This window comes from Canis aureus, chromosome 8 (genome assembly GCF_053574225.1).
Source record: "Canis aureus isolate CA01 chromosome 8, VMU_Caureus_v.1.0, whole genome shotgun sequence".
Lineage (NCBI taxonomy): Eukaryota > Metazoa > Chordata > Mammalia > Carnivora > Canidae > Canis > Canis aureus.
The window spans coordinates 21,424,138-21,441,103 of NC_135618.1; the positions used below are offsets into that span (position 1 = coordinate 21,424,138).

The 16,966-nt window shown below is 37.2% G+C and overlaps 1 protein-coding gene across 2 annotated transcripts in view; it reads right to left on the reverse strand.

The window, feature by feature from the left end:
* The window catches only part of DIPK1A (divergent protein kinase domain 1A), a 115,919-nt gene that overhangs the window by 29,753 nt on the left and 69,200 nt on the right, over nucleotides 1-16,966 (reverse strand). For both annotated transcript variants that reach the window (XM_077905447.1, XM_077905448.1), the window contains exon 2: nucleotides 2,099-2,233. In XM_077905447.1, the coding sequence (XP_077761573.1) occupies nucleotides 2,099-2,233 (135 nt within the window). The remainder of the gene's footprint in view (nucleotides 1-2,098; nucleotides 2,234-16,966) is intronic.

Genomic DNA, 16,966 nt, shown 5'->3' on the forward strand with positions numbered 1-16,966 from the left:
TTTTTTTCCTAATCAAATGTATTTGCTTTTTCTGGAGATGCACAGTACTTATTAGTATACTAAAGATCCTGGGAAGTCCTCAGTAAAGTCACATATTTATCTTTGTTTAAATCTGCTGTTTTCAAATATATCTGAGAGCAGAAAGCTTTTATCCATGGGACACCTTTTAATGTTTCCAGGACATCTAGTTTGAGAAAAGTGTCCTAGAAAGGGAAAATAGACATTTCAAATAACTTTGGTTATTTTATGTTATTATAATTGATTATGTAACTCCTGCTTCTTTCTTCTTTACCGAAGGTGAGCAGGTGAGTTTTGTAGGTTTTTCTTTTCTTTTTTTTTTTTTTAGCTTTATTAAACTATAATTTTGCTAGCCTTCCCTGACAAAGGGTAGCAGAAAGAGTCTGAGCTTTATACAGAGGCAGGATTAGGCCCAAATTCTGGCTCCACCATCACAAGCAAATTCTTTTCTCTCTTAGTTCATATACATGTTTTTTACTAAATTAAAGTATAGTTGACATACAATGTTATATTAATTTCATGTGAACATACTTCTTCATTTATAAAATGGGCATGGAAGACTTTCACAGTACTGTATTATTACTGATCAGTATGCAGTAATTGCCTGGCTCCAGACATTCCCATTTTATTTTATTTTTTTAAAGATTTTATTTATTTATTCATGAGAGACACACACAGAGAGAGAGAGGCAGAGACACAGGCCAAGGGAAAGGCAGGCTCCACACCGGGAGCCCAACGTGGGACTCGATCCTGGGACTCCAGGGTCACACCCTGGGCCGAAGGCGGTGCTAAACCGCTGAGCCACCCAGGTTGCCCAACATTCCTATTTTAAAATTCCTCAAGGATCTGGGGGTGCCTGGATGGCTCAGCCAGTTAAGCATCTGCCTTCAGCTCAGGTCATCATGATCGTGGAGTCCTGGGATCGAGCCCTACGTCAGGCTCCCTGCTCAGCAGGAAGTCTGTTTCTCTGTCTCCCTCTGCCCCTTCCCCATTTCATGTGAGCACGTGCCCTCTCCCTCTCAAATAAATAAAATTAAAAAAAAATTCCTCAAGGATCTGGAATGGCCAGTTGGAATGGGCATACAAGATTGACACCTTTGAACTTGATTTGGGACTCATCTTTACTAATTCATTTCCCTGCTTATTATATCTATTTCCTCTCTTGTCTACTTAAGAGGCTGTAATACTCCCAGGGAATAATTTCTTATCTTAATTGAGAATGCCTAGAGTTAAACTGATTTTCATTTCCTTAGAGCTTTGGAAAGCTTCAGGTCGTCCTGTTTTATGTTCCTATTAACACTTGCTATTGTAATCATTATCATGCCTTACTGTATTCATTTTCTTCCCTGCTATACTGTAAGTTCCTAAGGCCATGATAGCTTATTCCCTGCTATATGCACATACCTGGACACCACTGGCCTGGGTGAAGAGTAACCACAGAATCTTTAATAAGTTAAAATAACTGGAATTCCAACAACCATTATCAAAAATATAATTCTCAGATAAAATGTTTTAATATTATTTATATCAGAAGATATTAGAAGAAAACAAGGAGTTAAATGTACTGGTCCTCAAACATGTAAGCAATAATTACTACTAGAAATCTTAGATTGATAGAGCAATTTTCCTAAGATATAGCCAATCATTAGGCTAGAAATAAAATACTACATATGTAATATGCTTTTCAGATACATTTTTGGTATTTGAGAATGACTCCATTTATTCAAAAGACGTATTCTAGAAAGGTTGCCTGTAAATAATACTTTTATACTCTAAGGGTTTAAAAACTCATGTGATGTGAGTAAACTAAACTTTTAGTGTATTTTAAAAAAAATCCCTCTCTGTAATAAGGATGCTCTCACACTAATCTGTATTATATATTTAGATTTCTGAAGTGTAGATTTTTCAAGGTATGAAACACTCCTACTAACTTGGTCACAATGAAAAGCTAAGAAGTTCAATACAACTTTAGAGTCGAATTAAATTAACTTTTACTTTTTGAAAACAATAAGTATGTAAGTAGTAAATATAACACTAATATAGTTTTTCTATAGGCTAGGAAATAAAAAAAAATACTTACTATTATTTTCTTACAGTCCTTTCCTCTGCATAGTTCTGTATAGGTAGAGTATTGCACATATATAATCCAGCTTCCAACAAAAACCACCAACCAAGAAAAGAAAAGATATTTCATCCGCACATATGAAAAGCGAGCCTGTGAGTAAAAGAGCACATAACAATTATTCATTCAACACCAAGTCAGCATTCATTGTCCTAGAACATGATTTCCTCCCCCCCTTTTGGAAGAACTCAATATATATTCTAGGCTTTCACATGGCAATTCTACTAGAACAAAGTGTACTTTCACGGAGTCCAAACAGCACTGGTCTCAGAAAAGGAAGCTCCTCCATCCTGCCAAGGAAAAAGGAACAAAATACCCTTTAAAATGTATAACCTTTCAAATACCACCAGAATGGAAAGCTACTTATGAAGCATGAGCACGTGCACCATGTTTCCCTGGGAACTCCTTGAGGTCAGGTAAAGGAATACACAATTCCTACTTACTATGAGCTTACAGGAGATGATTTCAAATAAGATTTTTAAAGTTCTTTATGGATAATCAGTATAAAAATAATTTTGTTTTAAAGAAATAAAGACAGAGAATTTGGCCAGTTGTTTAATGTCTCACAGTGAAGTGTAACCAGAATAAGAAATTAAACCTCCTGCTCATTCCTTTTTCTCTGTCGTATTCACCAAGGCTTTACATTCCTTCCATTCAACCAACCAAATGCTTCACCTAATAGATATTCTGGAAGCTCGAGGAGAATGTTGTTGCAACTATAAAAGGAAAAATGATTGGAGAAGAAGGGTTAAGATATATAAAGAATAAATTATTCTTCTTGTGTCAGCTTATGAAGCCACACAATGGGATCCTCTTTGCTTTGTTCTGCTCCCTGTTCTTCGCTATCTAATTGCAATTTGGGCTGGTTACTGCCTTTTCTCCAACAACAACATATCAAACAGTTTAATCCTCAAAAGTGTCAGTTGGTCAAGATAATTGGACATTTATTTTTTAAGTCTGGATCTCCAATGGTCTGGTTTTATAAATGGTAAATTTGCAGGGTATGGAGATAATTGAACAGAATAAATTACAGATATGTAAACAAATAATGAAAAGCTACTTTTGCTTTTACAACCAGGAGCCAGTTTCTCACACTGGGTAACAGTAGGATACTGTGAGCACTGTGAGCATGCAAAGAAAGCAGAGAGATGAAAGAGACCTAAGTGCACCTGCAGAAGACAATGAGTGCAAAGGAAAAAGAGACCCAGGAAATACTGAATTCTGTTGGCTCTATTTGTGATTTAGATATCTGTGTCTGTGAGATTAACAGATGGTGAATTCCGGTACCGAAAAGCTTGAGTACAACGAATTCACAGAGAAGTAACAGGTCTTTGAGCTTTATTATTAAAATATAAAAAATGCCTTTAATGCAAGCTATATTTGTATAGCTCTAAATGATCCAGTAATAAGAAAATTGACAGAATTCTAAATTAAATCACATAAATGACAATGGGATATACACTGAGGGGTTTGTTTGAAAGACACTTAAGATTACTTGGCCCTACTAAAGAGTGTCTAGTCATCAGACAGAAATTGACATGTGCCAGTATTATGAAGCTTAAAGATGACTAAATGATGTAATGCCTATAGAACATAAGCACATTGCTAGGCACATGCAAAATACCCAACAAATATTAGCTAAATCAATTTGCAAGGCCCTCAGCAAAAAGCCAAGAAAGCTTTCACTATGATTTAGCCACCACCGTCTTTTTGGACTCGTAAAAAGAAAACTGAATCTGAATCTGATTAAGGCTTCAGCTCCAACTACAAGTTTACTGGAAATCCAGGAGACAGAGGAGTATAAGTGATCCTTCAGTAAGTGTCAGTAAGTGTGTCTAATAGTGTCAGTCTAATAGTGTCAGTAAGTGACACTATTAGAATATAATCAGCAGACTCCAGGCTGTGGAAAATGCAATACAAACAACCCAGTTCTCCAACACATAAGTTACAGGGAAGAAAATAAGGAGAAGATGGGGGAAATTGAAGACTAAAAAATATTTAAGAAATATATCAAATAATCGCAATCTGTGGATCTTTTCTGAGTCCTGATTCCAATGAAAAACTGTAAAAAAAAATGACATTTATGAGACAATTGAAAATTTGAAGACAGGATATCTGATGTTATTAAGAAATTGTTTCAATTTTTCAGGCATGATAACATAATTTTTAAAGAGCCCAATATTTTAGAGATAGACATTGAAATATTTATGAATGAAGTGATATATTCGGAATTTTCTTCAAAACAACATTCAAGAGAAAAGTAGGTCGGGTATAGTTGAAGCAAGACTGGCGATGAGTTGATAATTTTCAAGCTGAGTGATGGGTGCATGCATACCTTCTATTGTGTATGTTTTTTTCTACTGATGTAAAATTTTTAATGTTACACAATAAGGCGTACTTCTACACTTCCCATACATTCATCCAGCCGCTATTTATTGGTTGTCTGTTTTGTCTATTATTGTTATTGTCTTAGGCATTTTAAGAACATCTCTAGTTATTGGGGCACCTGGATGGCCTAGTTGGTTAGGGGTTGATTTCCACTCATGTCATGATTTTAGGATCGTGAGATCAAGCCTCAAGTGGGGCTCTGTGCTGGGCGTGGAGCCTGCTTAAGATTTTCTCTCTCCCTTTCCCTCTCCCTCTGCGCCTCCTCTACCCACCTACCCTCCCTACCTCCACTGCTCATGCTTGAGCTCTCTCTCTCTTTAAAACAAAACAATCTTTAGTTATAAGAACAAATTAAGCAAAAAAAAAAAAAAAAAAGAACAAATTATAAATCTACCCTACAAGGGCCCAATAGTTCAGAGGGTCACTTAAAGGACCACAGCATAACGTGATTTTAGTTTTTGAAGTCCAATATAATATGAATGTTTTATAGGGTTTTTTTTTTTTGAGGCAGGGTTTCTTTTTTTTAAAAGATTTTATTTATTTGAGAGAGAGAGCCAGCAAGCATGTGTGAGCAAGGGGGAGGGGCAGAGAGAGAGGGAGAGGCCGAGGGAGAGAATCTCAAGCCAATTCCATGCTGAACTTGCTGTGGCTCCATGTGGGGCTCCATCTCCATTGTGACCTGAGCTAGAACTAAGAGTCACCGACTGAGCCACCCAGGCGCTCCTTGAGGCAGGATTTTAAAACAAGATGGGTTCAATTCATTTTGAAAAGAATCAAGGAAGACATGCTATATCCTTTTTCCTCTTCCTGCCTTGCTCTGCTGCAGGTATGTGTCCCAGAGTAAAGGAAAACACAGACCTAGTGAAGAGGGCTTTTTCCCAGTATTCAGGATCTGGTCCTGTCTTACCTTCTTCTTGACACTACCTCAAGCAATCTAGAGATGTTAACTGCCCTCTATCAATCATTTCTTTTCAGGTTTTTGTATACATGTTCAGTAAAGCTATTGTAAGATGCTTTCAAGTGCATATTAAGCTTAATTATGTATAGACAATTAAGGCTTTTGTATATTTCTCTCTCCTGCATATTAAACCTAATAAAATTTGAAATCATTGTTATTTTTCTGTATCTCTCAAATAGCTACATTTTCTGATTTTCTCTGGCATATGTTTAAACTGAAAAACACTCTGTGAACCAGCGTGCCTGCTGAGCGCTTGTCATGGTACTGAATGCCAAAAATTTTGGAGAGGAACTTAGATTAATGGCGTTCCCACTAGGGCACTGGGCATCACCGTTGTAGACATAATGACAAAAGGAGTGAGACGTTTTTATTCCAGCACGCCATGGAAAATCACTGTGATTTAGAGGTAACACAAAATAGTTACAAGAACCTTCATGTGTCCTCTAATATCTGCAGATCCCACTGCTTCACATTTTAAAATAATGATTGAAGAAAAACAGCCGTAAATGACATTTCTAGCTATTAACTAATTTTATTTTCCTGTGAGGTAATCACTAAAATGTTTCCAGTGGTCTGTTCTGTACCAATTACCTAGACAATCCAGTCTTTGATTAAGAAATGTGATCGTTTTATTTATGCTGAACTATCCAAAATAATGCCTAGCAGTTTCTGTTTCAATTTTGTGCCTAGCTACTAATGGTACATTGCTTTATTCCAAATTATGCTCCTGAGAAGCATGATAAGAATTTTAGCAAGGGGTGCCTGGGTGGCTCAGTCGGTTAAGTGTTTGCCTTCAGCTCAGGTCATGATTCCGGGGTCCTGGGATGGAGCCCCATATCGCATCGGGCTCCCTGCTCAGCGGGGAGTCTGCTTCTCCAACCACTCCTCCCCTTGCTTGTGCTCTCTCTCTCAAATAATTAAATAAAATCTTAAAAAAAAGAATTTTAGTAAATATGCTATGGCGGTGATTCTCAAGGAACTGCTTTTGCCCCCTAGGGGACACCTGGCAATGTCTGGTGACATTGTTTGTTTCATGACATTTATTTCTCAACTGGGGAATGCTACTAGTATCTTGTGGGTAGAGGCCAGAGACTTTGCTAAACATCCTGCAATGCACAGAAGAACCTCCCACAGCAAAGAATTATCTGACCCCAATGTCAATAGTGCTAAGGGTGAGAAATCTTGCATTATGGTTACATTGTAAAATGAAAACAAAAATGGAAAGAATCAAAATTATATTACATTGTCATTTTATATTCAATTAGCCTTTAAGGTATCAACTACTACTAATTAGAAAAATATAACATCTGTCTGGAAATAACAGAAGTAATTCTTTATGACTAGAGTAAATGATTAGCAGTATATTAGAGAAAAATCACTGGAGATGGCAAATCTATAAATAATGAAGCAAAGTTTCTCTACCAACTCCACTCTAAAGAAAGTGATGGTTTTTATTCTTTTCTATATTGCTTGATCTCATTGTGATAACTTTTTATTTCAAAAGAAATCTGGAAACCTTTGATCTTATTTGAAGAATTTTATATTAAGTTTTAAAACAGGCATAAAGGGGAAATACATTAAAATTTAAGACTACTTCCATTACTTATCTTTTTTTATACTCAACATCTTATGTAAACATAAAGCACATGGTCCTGTTTGCTTTATCCTTGACTACTCTCCACACAGATGTTCTTAATTTTGAGAAGTAGGGAAAAAATATCATATCTTTACTTTTACCCACACATATTTTGTTAACATATTTAGTGGACTTGAACATTCAGAAAACATAACAAATTGATTGTTTTGACTTGCACAAACTGAAATACAATCATCTTATCATTCATCATATCAAAGAAAAAGCTGAGAGATACGTTTGTCTTTTTATTCAAAGTTTTTCAATTACTATTACTCTGAAATAATTTTTGAAAATATTTTTTTTCCTTATTGTTATATTCACAACATTGCAGCTGGGTAATTTTTACTAAATATTTGGTAGGACTAACCTGGCTGGATGATAAAACTAGAGTTAAAATTATGGATAAATGTCCCCAGATATAACTTTTACCCTTTTCTTTAAATACATTCTATTTATAGTAATAGTACTTTTGAAAAATATGCTAGCTATGAGAAACAGAAATATGAAGAAACCATTTAATGGGTAAATATTTACTGTATGCCACAGTACATGCAGATAAACTTTTTTTTTTTTTAATTTTATTTATTTATGATAGTCATCACAGAGAGAGAGAGAGGCAGAGACATAGGCAGAGGGAGAAGCAGGCTCCATGCAGGGAGCCTGATGTGGGATTCGATCCTGGGTCTCCAGGATCACACCCTGGGCCAAAGGCAGGTGCTAAACCGCTGCGCCACCCAGGGATCCCGACATGCAGATAAACTTTATTTGGAATGGATCCTGTACCTTTATTAAAAAGGTGTCTCATTATTAGCTGGAGGCTATTGGAAAACCATTCAGAAGAATGTTTAAATGTACCAAATGTAAACTATCCTAGTGCTAACTTTCACAAACATCAAAAGACGATATTCAAAGAAGCATTAAAAAAGACCTTTCATGTCATTCCAAACAAGGAAAACCTTGGGTTTTTATAACTTAAAAATAGTGAAAAGAAAGGTTCTAAAAATGCCTATGCTCCCCAGCTTGTCTTAAGCATGAAAATGCTTATTTTTATGACAAAACTTTTAGAGAATTCCTTGTAAAACAGCAGTATTAGTCTAATAGTTTTTTAAGCATTCTTTATCTAAGATGTGAATTTTCATATTTACAGGATGAATCCTAGTTGTTTTCTGATCTAAATTCTAAAAGTTTTATTTTATTTATATATTTGCATGAGCATATTCTCTGTTTTGATTTTCTTACAGAAAAAAAATTCCAGTAAGGAGTAGATAATTTTTACATTTTCTCTGAACGCTGGTTCATATTTCTTATGCTTCTGAGGCCGATGGCATGAAAATGCAAGAACACCTGGGGAATTAATTGCATGGGTTGGTCCTTAGGTCTGTGGCTAGTGTGAACGGTACCTTACTATTTCAAACAAGTGTCAAAGTATGGAAAAATATTCGTAATACAGTAAGTGAAAAAAATCAGTTTTCAAAACAGCATGTATGATATGTTCCCAATTTTGCTATTTAAAAGAAAAGAGAAAAAGTCGCCAATAGACTGTAGAAACTGTAAGGAAATAAACCAGAATGTCAAGAGTAGTTATCTCAAAAATGTCAAGAGTGGCGGGATCATTAATGATTTTTATTTTTATTTTTATTTTCTATTACACAGGTTTCCATAATAAATATATTACTATTTTATTTTTGTAAAGATTTTATTCATTAGAGATACAGAGAGAGAGAGGCAGAGACATAGGCAGAGGGAGAAGCTGGCTCCCCGTAGGAAGCCCCATGCAGGACTCAACCCCGGGACTCCAGGATCATGCCCTGAGCTTAAGGCAGACGCTCAACCACTGAGCCACCCAGGCATCCCTATATTACTATTTTAATCAGAAAACCCCTACGTATTTGCATGTAGGTGCTTAGCACATCTATTTAAAAATATATCTACAGGATCTGTAAGACTCCTATTTTTTATGAAAAAGTGGAGAGCCAGCATATTACAAAGCATGTGGGAGGGAGGGGTGCCTGGGTGGTTCCGACGCTAGAGCATCTGCCTTTGGCTCTGTGTCTGGGTCCCAGGATCCTGGGATTGAGCCCTGCTTTGGGCTTTCTGCTCAGCGGGGATCCTGCTTCTTCCTCTGCCCTTCCTCCTGCTTGTGTTCTCTCTCTCTCCCCCTACTTTCCTCCCTCTCTCAAATAAATAAAATCTTAAAAAAAAAAAAAGCATGTGGGAGGGAAGTGTAGCCTCTATTAGCACTCTACATAAAAGTAATATTAGCATTTGCAACCACAAATTAACTCAGTCGTGGGATTCTTCAACATAACAGTGCAGAAAGACAGGGGTTAAGAAAGCAAAGTGTTCCAATTTTCTCTTGCTATATAACATCCTACCCCATAATTTTGTGGTTTACAACAATGATTTCCATCTCTCATGGTTCTGAGGGTTGACTGACTCAGCTGGTCAGTTCTCTCAAGTTTTTCATGCATTTGTGATCAGGGCTGAAGGCATGTGAAGGACATAGACCTCTCAGCTGGAAGAGCTGGAACAGCTTCCTATGGCTAGCTGGACTTCTTCAGGGCATGGTGCTCACGGTCAGTAGTCAGGCTTCTTACATGATGGCTGACTAACCACAGAACACATGTTCCCAGAGACCAAGATGGAAGCTGTGTCATTTTTGCCCCACTCTTATGGTAACACAGGGCCAGACTAGATTGAATATAGGGGGTACTCCCTAAAGGCAAGAATACCAGAAGGCATGGTTCACTAAGGGGTCATGTCTGGAGACTAGCTACATCTGCAGAATAGGTTCAGCAAAGAAGGGTCTAGGGGTGAGAAGAAAAGCAATATGGAGATCCTAGCCAGAAGGGAGATCATTTTTTTGGCCACTTTAATTAAGGGCTCTCCTTTATTCCTTAGTGGGTAAGAAATGGAAACTGCAGTTAAATCCATTAATAGTAGTGTAGTTGTAAATATTTAAGTTGACTGAACATAGCTCTCATTTCATATCATGAGCTCAAAAACTACCAACAGATCTTGAGCTTATATATGCAAAGTCCCAAATTAAAGAGCTACTTGAGATACAGTTATAGATAGATTTCTGTTTAGCATTCACATTATCTTATTATTTTATTTAAGATTCTGGTACCTAAAATGGGAAAATCAGGTGTCTGTTTTCCTTTTTTAGTAGGCCTAAGGTATCATACTGAGTCTAGAGCTTACTGAAACATACAGTAGTCACATACAAATCTTTTTTTTTTAAAGATTTATTTATTTATTTATGATAGACAGAGAGAGAGAGAGAGAGAGAGAGGCGCAGGCAGAGCAGGTTCCATGCCGGGAGACAGACGTGGGACTCGATCCTGGGACTCCAGGATCGTGTCCTGGGCCAAAGGCTGGCGCTAAACCGCTGAGCCACCCAGGGATCCCCGTCACATACAAATCTTAAATGGGAATCCTAGTTGGCACTTAAATTCACTAACAATTCACTTACTAAAAATAAAGGTTGGCTAGGCTTTACTGAAACCCGAAGATTAAAAGGCACAGTTCCTTTATAAATGTTTTATTTTTTATTTATTTTTTTATTTTTAAGATTTTATTTATTCATGATAGTCACACAGAGAGAGACAGAGAGGCAGAGACACAGGCAGAGGGAGAAGCAGGCTCCATGCACCGGGAGCCCGATGTGGGATTCCATCCCAGGTCTCCAGGATCTCGCCCCGGGCCAAAGGCAGGCGCCAAACTGCTGCGCCACCCAGGGATCCCTATAAATTTTTAAAAAAGGTTTTATTTATTTATTCATGACAGACACACACAGAGAGAGAGGCAGAGACATAGGCAGAGGGAGAAGCAGGCTCCATGCAGGTAGCCTGATGTGGGACTCGATCCTGGGTCTCCAGGATCATACTCCGGGCCGAAGGTGGCGCTAAACTGCTGGGCCACCGGGGCTGCCCACCGTTCCTTTAAAGTTCAGATTCTTTTTTTTTTTTTTTTTTAATTTATGATAGTCACACACACTGAGAGAGAGAGAGAGAGGCAGAGACACAGGCAGAGGGAGAAGCAGGCTCCATGCACCGGGAGCCCGACGTGGGATTCGATCCCGGGTCTCCAGGATCGCGCCCTGGGCCAAAGGCAGGCGCCAAACCCCTGCGCCACCCAGGGATCCCTAAAGTTCAGATTCTAAAGCACATTCTAGAGCAAATTTTATTTGAAATAGTTATATCTAAGGTTATACAACCCAATTTTTAATACAGTTTAGAATCTTGGATTCTCTCGGAGAATCCAGAGGCTGTTTATAATTTAAATGAAAGTTGATTATTGTAAAGGGTTCTTAAAAAGAAATTAGTTTTAGTTAATATTTTGTGATATTGATGAACTGCTGGGTTCTCTAGCTTCCCTTTACAGTATTTATTTATGGGACTTCTAGGCACAGTGGCAATTAAATATTAAAGCCTAATCTCCCTCTGATACATGAGAAAAGCGTTGTGTATGTTCAAACATTGGGGTGGCCAGAGAAGGGGTGTTGTTGTTCACCTCTGTACAACAACATTCTGCCTTTTATCACTGAAAGGACTGTGGCTGCTCTGGGAATGTAGTCTGAAAGGAGCTACTGTTCCTATGACCAGAGAGACGGTGTGGGGATTCTCTTCTCATTGGTTGGTACCCTGCCACAGTTTTCTAGGAGCCCTAGAGCAGAACAATTTCTCCTTAGTTAAAAATACAACAGGTTAGAGTGTCCACAAAATCCATTCTAATCAGACATCTCTGAGGGTAAACTTTTAATTTGTTAAGCAATTAAAATGTAACTGACATATAAAATAGAAACTATATCAGAGTTAGAAGAGTCCTCAATGGACCCAGATTCTATTTTTTTTTTTTTTTGCCATCAAAGTACATTAAAACCAGAAAACAGTACATGTCTAGTATAGGAAAGAAAATGGACAGTAAAGGATGCTTGGGTAGCTCAGTGGTTGAGCGTCTGCCTTTGGCTCAGGTTGTGATCCTGGGGTCCTGGGATCGAGTACCACACTGGGCTCCCCACAGGGAGCCTGCTTCTCCCTCTGTCTGTCTCTGCCTCTCTCTGTGTGTCTCTCATGAATAAATAAAATCTTAAGAAAAAAAAAAGAAAATAGGCAGTAAAGAATTATGTAATTCCAGTTATAAGTAGTCGTGGGGATGTAATGTACAGCATGGTGAATATAGTTAATTCTGTATTGTATATCTGAAAGTTGCTAAGAATAGACTATAAAGGTTCTTATCACAAGATGGGGATTAAGGAGGGCACTTGCGATAAGCACTGGGAGAAGTATGGAATTGTTGAATCACATTGTATACCTGAAACTAATGTAATACTGGATGTTAACTCTATTGGAATTTAAAATAAAATTTAAAAATTAAGTTCTTATCACAAGAAAAAAGTTGTAACTAGGTGTGGTGGTAGATGTTAAATAAACATACAGTAGTGATAATTCTGCACTATATATATATATATAGCAAATCATTATACAACATAATAAAATCATTGTGTTGTACACCTAAAACTAATACCATGATATACATCAATCATAATCTCAAAAAAAACAAAAACAAAAAAGAAAAAAAGTAAATGATTCAGTTTGGTATATTCTTTTCCTGATTGTTTTCTATGTATGTATAAAAAATATACTTTTTTTTTAAGAAAAATGTGTCTTTCACTTAACATACTACAAACATGTACCTAGGCCATTAAATAGTCTTGATAATTAAAAAATATGAAATTTAAATTAATGTATAACATTTTAGAGTATGGATGTGCCATAAATTATTTCACCCTATCTCTATTGTTAGACCGTTTTATTTCTCATATTGTGCTATAATAATAGCAATAACAACACTATTAATGAGAGCCAATATTTATTAGTGCTACTCTACCAAGAACTGTTATAAGCACTTTCTATATATTAATTTCCTTAATCTTCACAAAAACTCTATGATTCAATGTGATAAATTGGTTAGGGGTAAGAAAACCACAGTCCATGAGCCAAATCCTGTCTGCCACTGGGTTTTGTAAATACATTTTTATTGGAACACAGCCACACCATGCACTGATTTACTGTCTAAGGCTGCTTTCATGCTATCACAGCACAGTTGAGTGGTTGCAACAGAGACTGTAGGCCAGCAAAGCCAGAAATATTTACTATCTGGTTCTTTATAGAAATACTATGTCAACCCTTGCGTTACAAATATTTATTCCCTCCCCCTGCTTCACTTTCCCTGTCTTACTGATGTTGGGCTTGGCCATGTGACTTGCTTTGGCCAATGTCCGTTAGTAGATGCCATGCAAAGGAAAGCATATAATTGGGCTGCTGCCTTCTATTTCAGACACTGCCAGGAGACCAGTCCCTGGTAAGCCACCAATCCATAGCTCACTTGAACCAATAGCATGGTCTGGAATAAAGTGCAGCCCAAAACAGCTGCATACCAGCTGACCAGCAGATGTGATTACACATTAGAAGTCACTGATGTTCATCGGATGCTCATTAGATGTCACTGAGTTTTGGGGGAAATTTGTTATGCAGCATTGTTGTGGTAGCTAACAGATACTGGAGGGAATTACTATTCTCTCCTTATAGGGATTTCTATGAGTGGGAGAGTATTCTATTTACAGATGGAGAAACTCAGAAAAATACGAGGCTATATTAGTAGTAAGTAGGACAACCAGGATTTAAATTGAGGCAACCTGGCTTCAGTGCCTGTACTTGCTTTATTTTACTTTACTCTATCACCCATTGTATTAAATATGCAAATATTTGCTGGGGTATCTGATTATTTCTTCAGGAAAGATTTCAGTGAATGAAATTTCTAGGTCAAAGGGTAGGTAGTTTTAAAAGGTTTATAATACATATCATTAAATGCTTTCCAAAAGGTTTACAACAATTAACATTCTACTGGTTTTTCAGATGCATTTATTTACCTTCCTCCACATCCAATTTTTAAGGCAAATTACAGTTTTAGTTTCAATTTTCTGACAATGGCCTTGATGCTTTTTATATGTTCTCTGAATCTTTAGCATTGGTTGTGGCCAATATCAGTCAAAATTGAAAGTACCCCCACTTTAGGGATGACCTCAGACCAATTCAGATATCTTAAGAGCTAACGTGGTTGAATATTTTAGGCCTGACCTAAGTAAATTATTCTAAAGAACAACTAGAAGCCCAGAGGAATCTAAAATGAACCTTCAGGTTATGTGAGTCCAACCAATGGCAAATGTGACCTTGTAACTGTTCATATCAGAGGACAGAGAGGTTACAGAAGCATTCCTTCTTGGAATGAACATCACCAACATCTACCTATCCTCTTTTCAGCTTGATAGTAAAACTTGATAGGTGAAGCAGTTTTTATTTTTTTTATTTTATTTATTTATTTATTTATGATAGTCACACAGAGAGAGAGAGAGAGAGAGAGAGAGGCAGAGACACAGGCAGAGGGAGAAGCAGGCTCCATGTACCAGGAGCCCGACGTGGGATTCGATCCCAGGTCTCCAGGATCATGCCCTGGGCCAAAGGCAGGCGCCAAACCGCTACGCCACCCAGGGATCCCGGTGAAGCAGTTTTTAAATTAAATATTATTATTTTAGAATAGCTCTCAAAGTCCATTTAGAATGGTAGGTTCTATTTTTAAAATACTACAAATCATGCAAACCAGATGGCAATCTCTAATTTTGGAATTTCTCAGACAGGTGCTAATCTAAAATTGTCTTCTCATTTCTCTTTTCAATTCCAGAGAAAGCTAAAAAAACACAAAACAACAACAAAGCAAAACTTATAGAAAATGCTTCAAAGGCAAATGACAGTGATTTTGATCATAGCAATTTCCACTTACAAGAAAAGGAGCTGACTTATAAAGGGAATGCACTGAGACAGTTTCTATATGAAAGTGTTTTGCTGGTCTTGTGGAAAGTGAGGTACCTACACACTAGCAGTCACTTATTGCAACACAAGTACTGAGAGAAATACTTTGTGGGAGGGGAAAATGCTGAAAAGTAATAAAAAAAATTCTCATTTAAATATAGTGATAGAATTACCTATGGTGCTTAAGATAATGGATATCTTGTAAATAAATTGTTTGTAGTGGTTGTTGCTACCAATATCTTAAATATGCAATATATACTCTATTTTTTTAAAAAGATTTTATTTATTTATTCATGAGACACAGAAAGAGGGGCAGAGACACAGGCAGAGGGAGAAGCAGGCTCTTCACAGGGAGCCCAAAGCGGGACTCAGTCCTGGAACCCCGGGATCACAGCCTGACCCCAAGACAGATGCTCAACTGCTGAGCCACCCAGGCATCCCAAATATGCAACATATACTCTAAACACAAAAATGCCAGTGGATTTTTAAAGTTATACCTAAGGCCAAGCTAACTTGACACTATTTTAAGTATTCCGTTTTTCTTCCACAACCCACTAATTCCTAAAATTCCTAGTTATTAATATATGGACCATAATAAGGCCTTATCTGCTTAGAAATATTAAACCAGATATTATGTCTTAGATGGGTGAGTATCAGCAACAGCATAGAAGCACAGGTTGTTCAGAGCTAAAAGAAGCCTTGCAGATCACACAGTTGAAATCTATAATTTTATAACAGAGGCCCCAAATGGCTTGGAATTCATCATATATCACTCAGTAAATTATGTGACCTTGGCAAGTTACTAAACTTCCCTGAGATTTAGTGTTTTCATCTATGAAATGCCATTGTTGTGAAACTAAACAAAATCACATACAAAAAAACTATACTTAAGACTTCCTATTCATAGAAGTGTAAGATAAGTAATAATACAATGACATATGTATCAGGGATATGTGCTCAAAAAAATTTCCCAAAACAAATGCACAATGAAAATTGTGGGGATCAGTGAAAAAGGCACAGTGCCCAGGACCTGGTAGTGTTCGTTTCTCCCAAGTAAGTTCAGACCTGGCACTCTTGCTCTTTTTATTATGCCATGGGTCTCTATCTAGAATCTAATGACCCCAAACCAGCCTAGCTCTGAAAGAAAAAGGGCTGAGCTGTGTGTATGGAGGAGCCTAAATTACCTCTCATTTTTAAAGCTGAATTGGAAATGCATCCAGTGCTGGACCAGCAGAAGGAAGCTCACATTTTGGCTGCCTCCACTGGACCCACCCTGTGACTGACTACACAAAAGAGGTCAGTTTCCAGGCTCTGCCAGCTTCTTTAAATGTTTGATATTCAAGTATATGACAGAATAATTTAAACTTTCTAATCTTTATTTTAGGTTGCTAGGAGTTTAAAGGTATGACTGAAATTAATTGGGAAAAGAGCAAAATAGAGAAATTAAAAGATGTTGCGTAGCCCATAAACACCAAAAGTTTTCTATATTTTTGGGAGATTTTGGGGCGGCTTTGCACATCTTATCTCAATACAAATATAGAATTCTTTTAAAGATAAATAAAAATAACCATTATTTGTATTGCTTTATGTATGTGTATACATAAAAGATTCTCAATATAGTGATAAAATTTAAATTATTTTCTGGACTCACTTTCCCTATCAACTCAGCTCTAAGTGTAAAGGGTGTGTGTGTGTGTGTGTGTGTGTTAGTGTATTTATACATATATGTGTGTGTGTATAATTAGAATAGTGTTGAAATTATAAGTTAACTTAAAAGGATAGTCTAAAATATTTCTAGGGATCCCTGGGTGGCGCAGCGGTTTGGCGCCTGCCTTTGGCCCAGGGCGCGATCCTGGAGACCCGGGATCGAATCCCACATCAGGCTCCCGGTGCATGGAGCCTGCTTCTCCCTCTGCCTATGTCTCTGCCTCTCTCTCTCTCTCTCTCTGTGACTATCATAAATAAATAAAAAA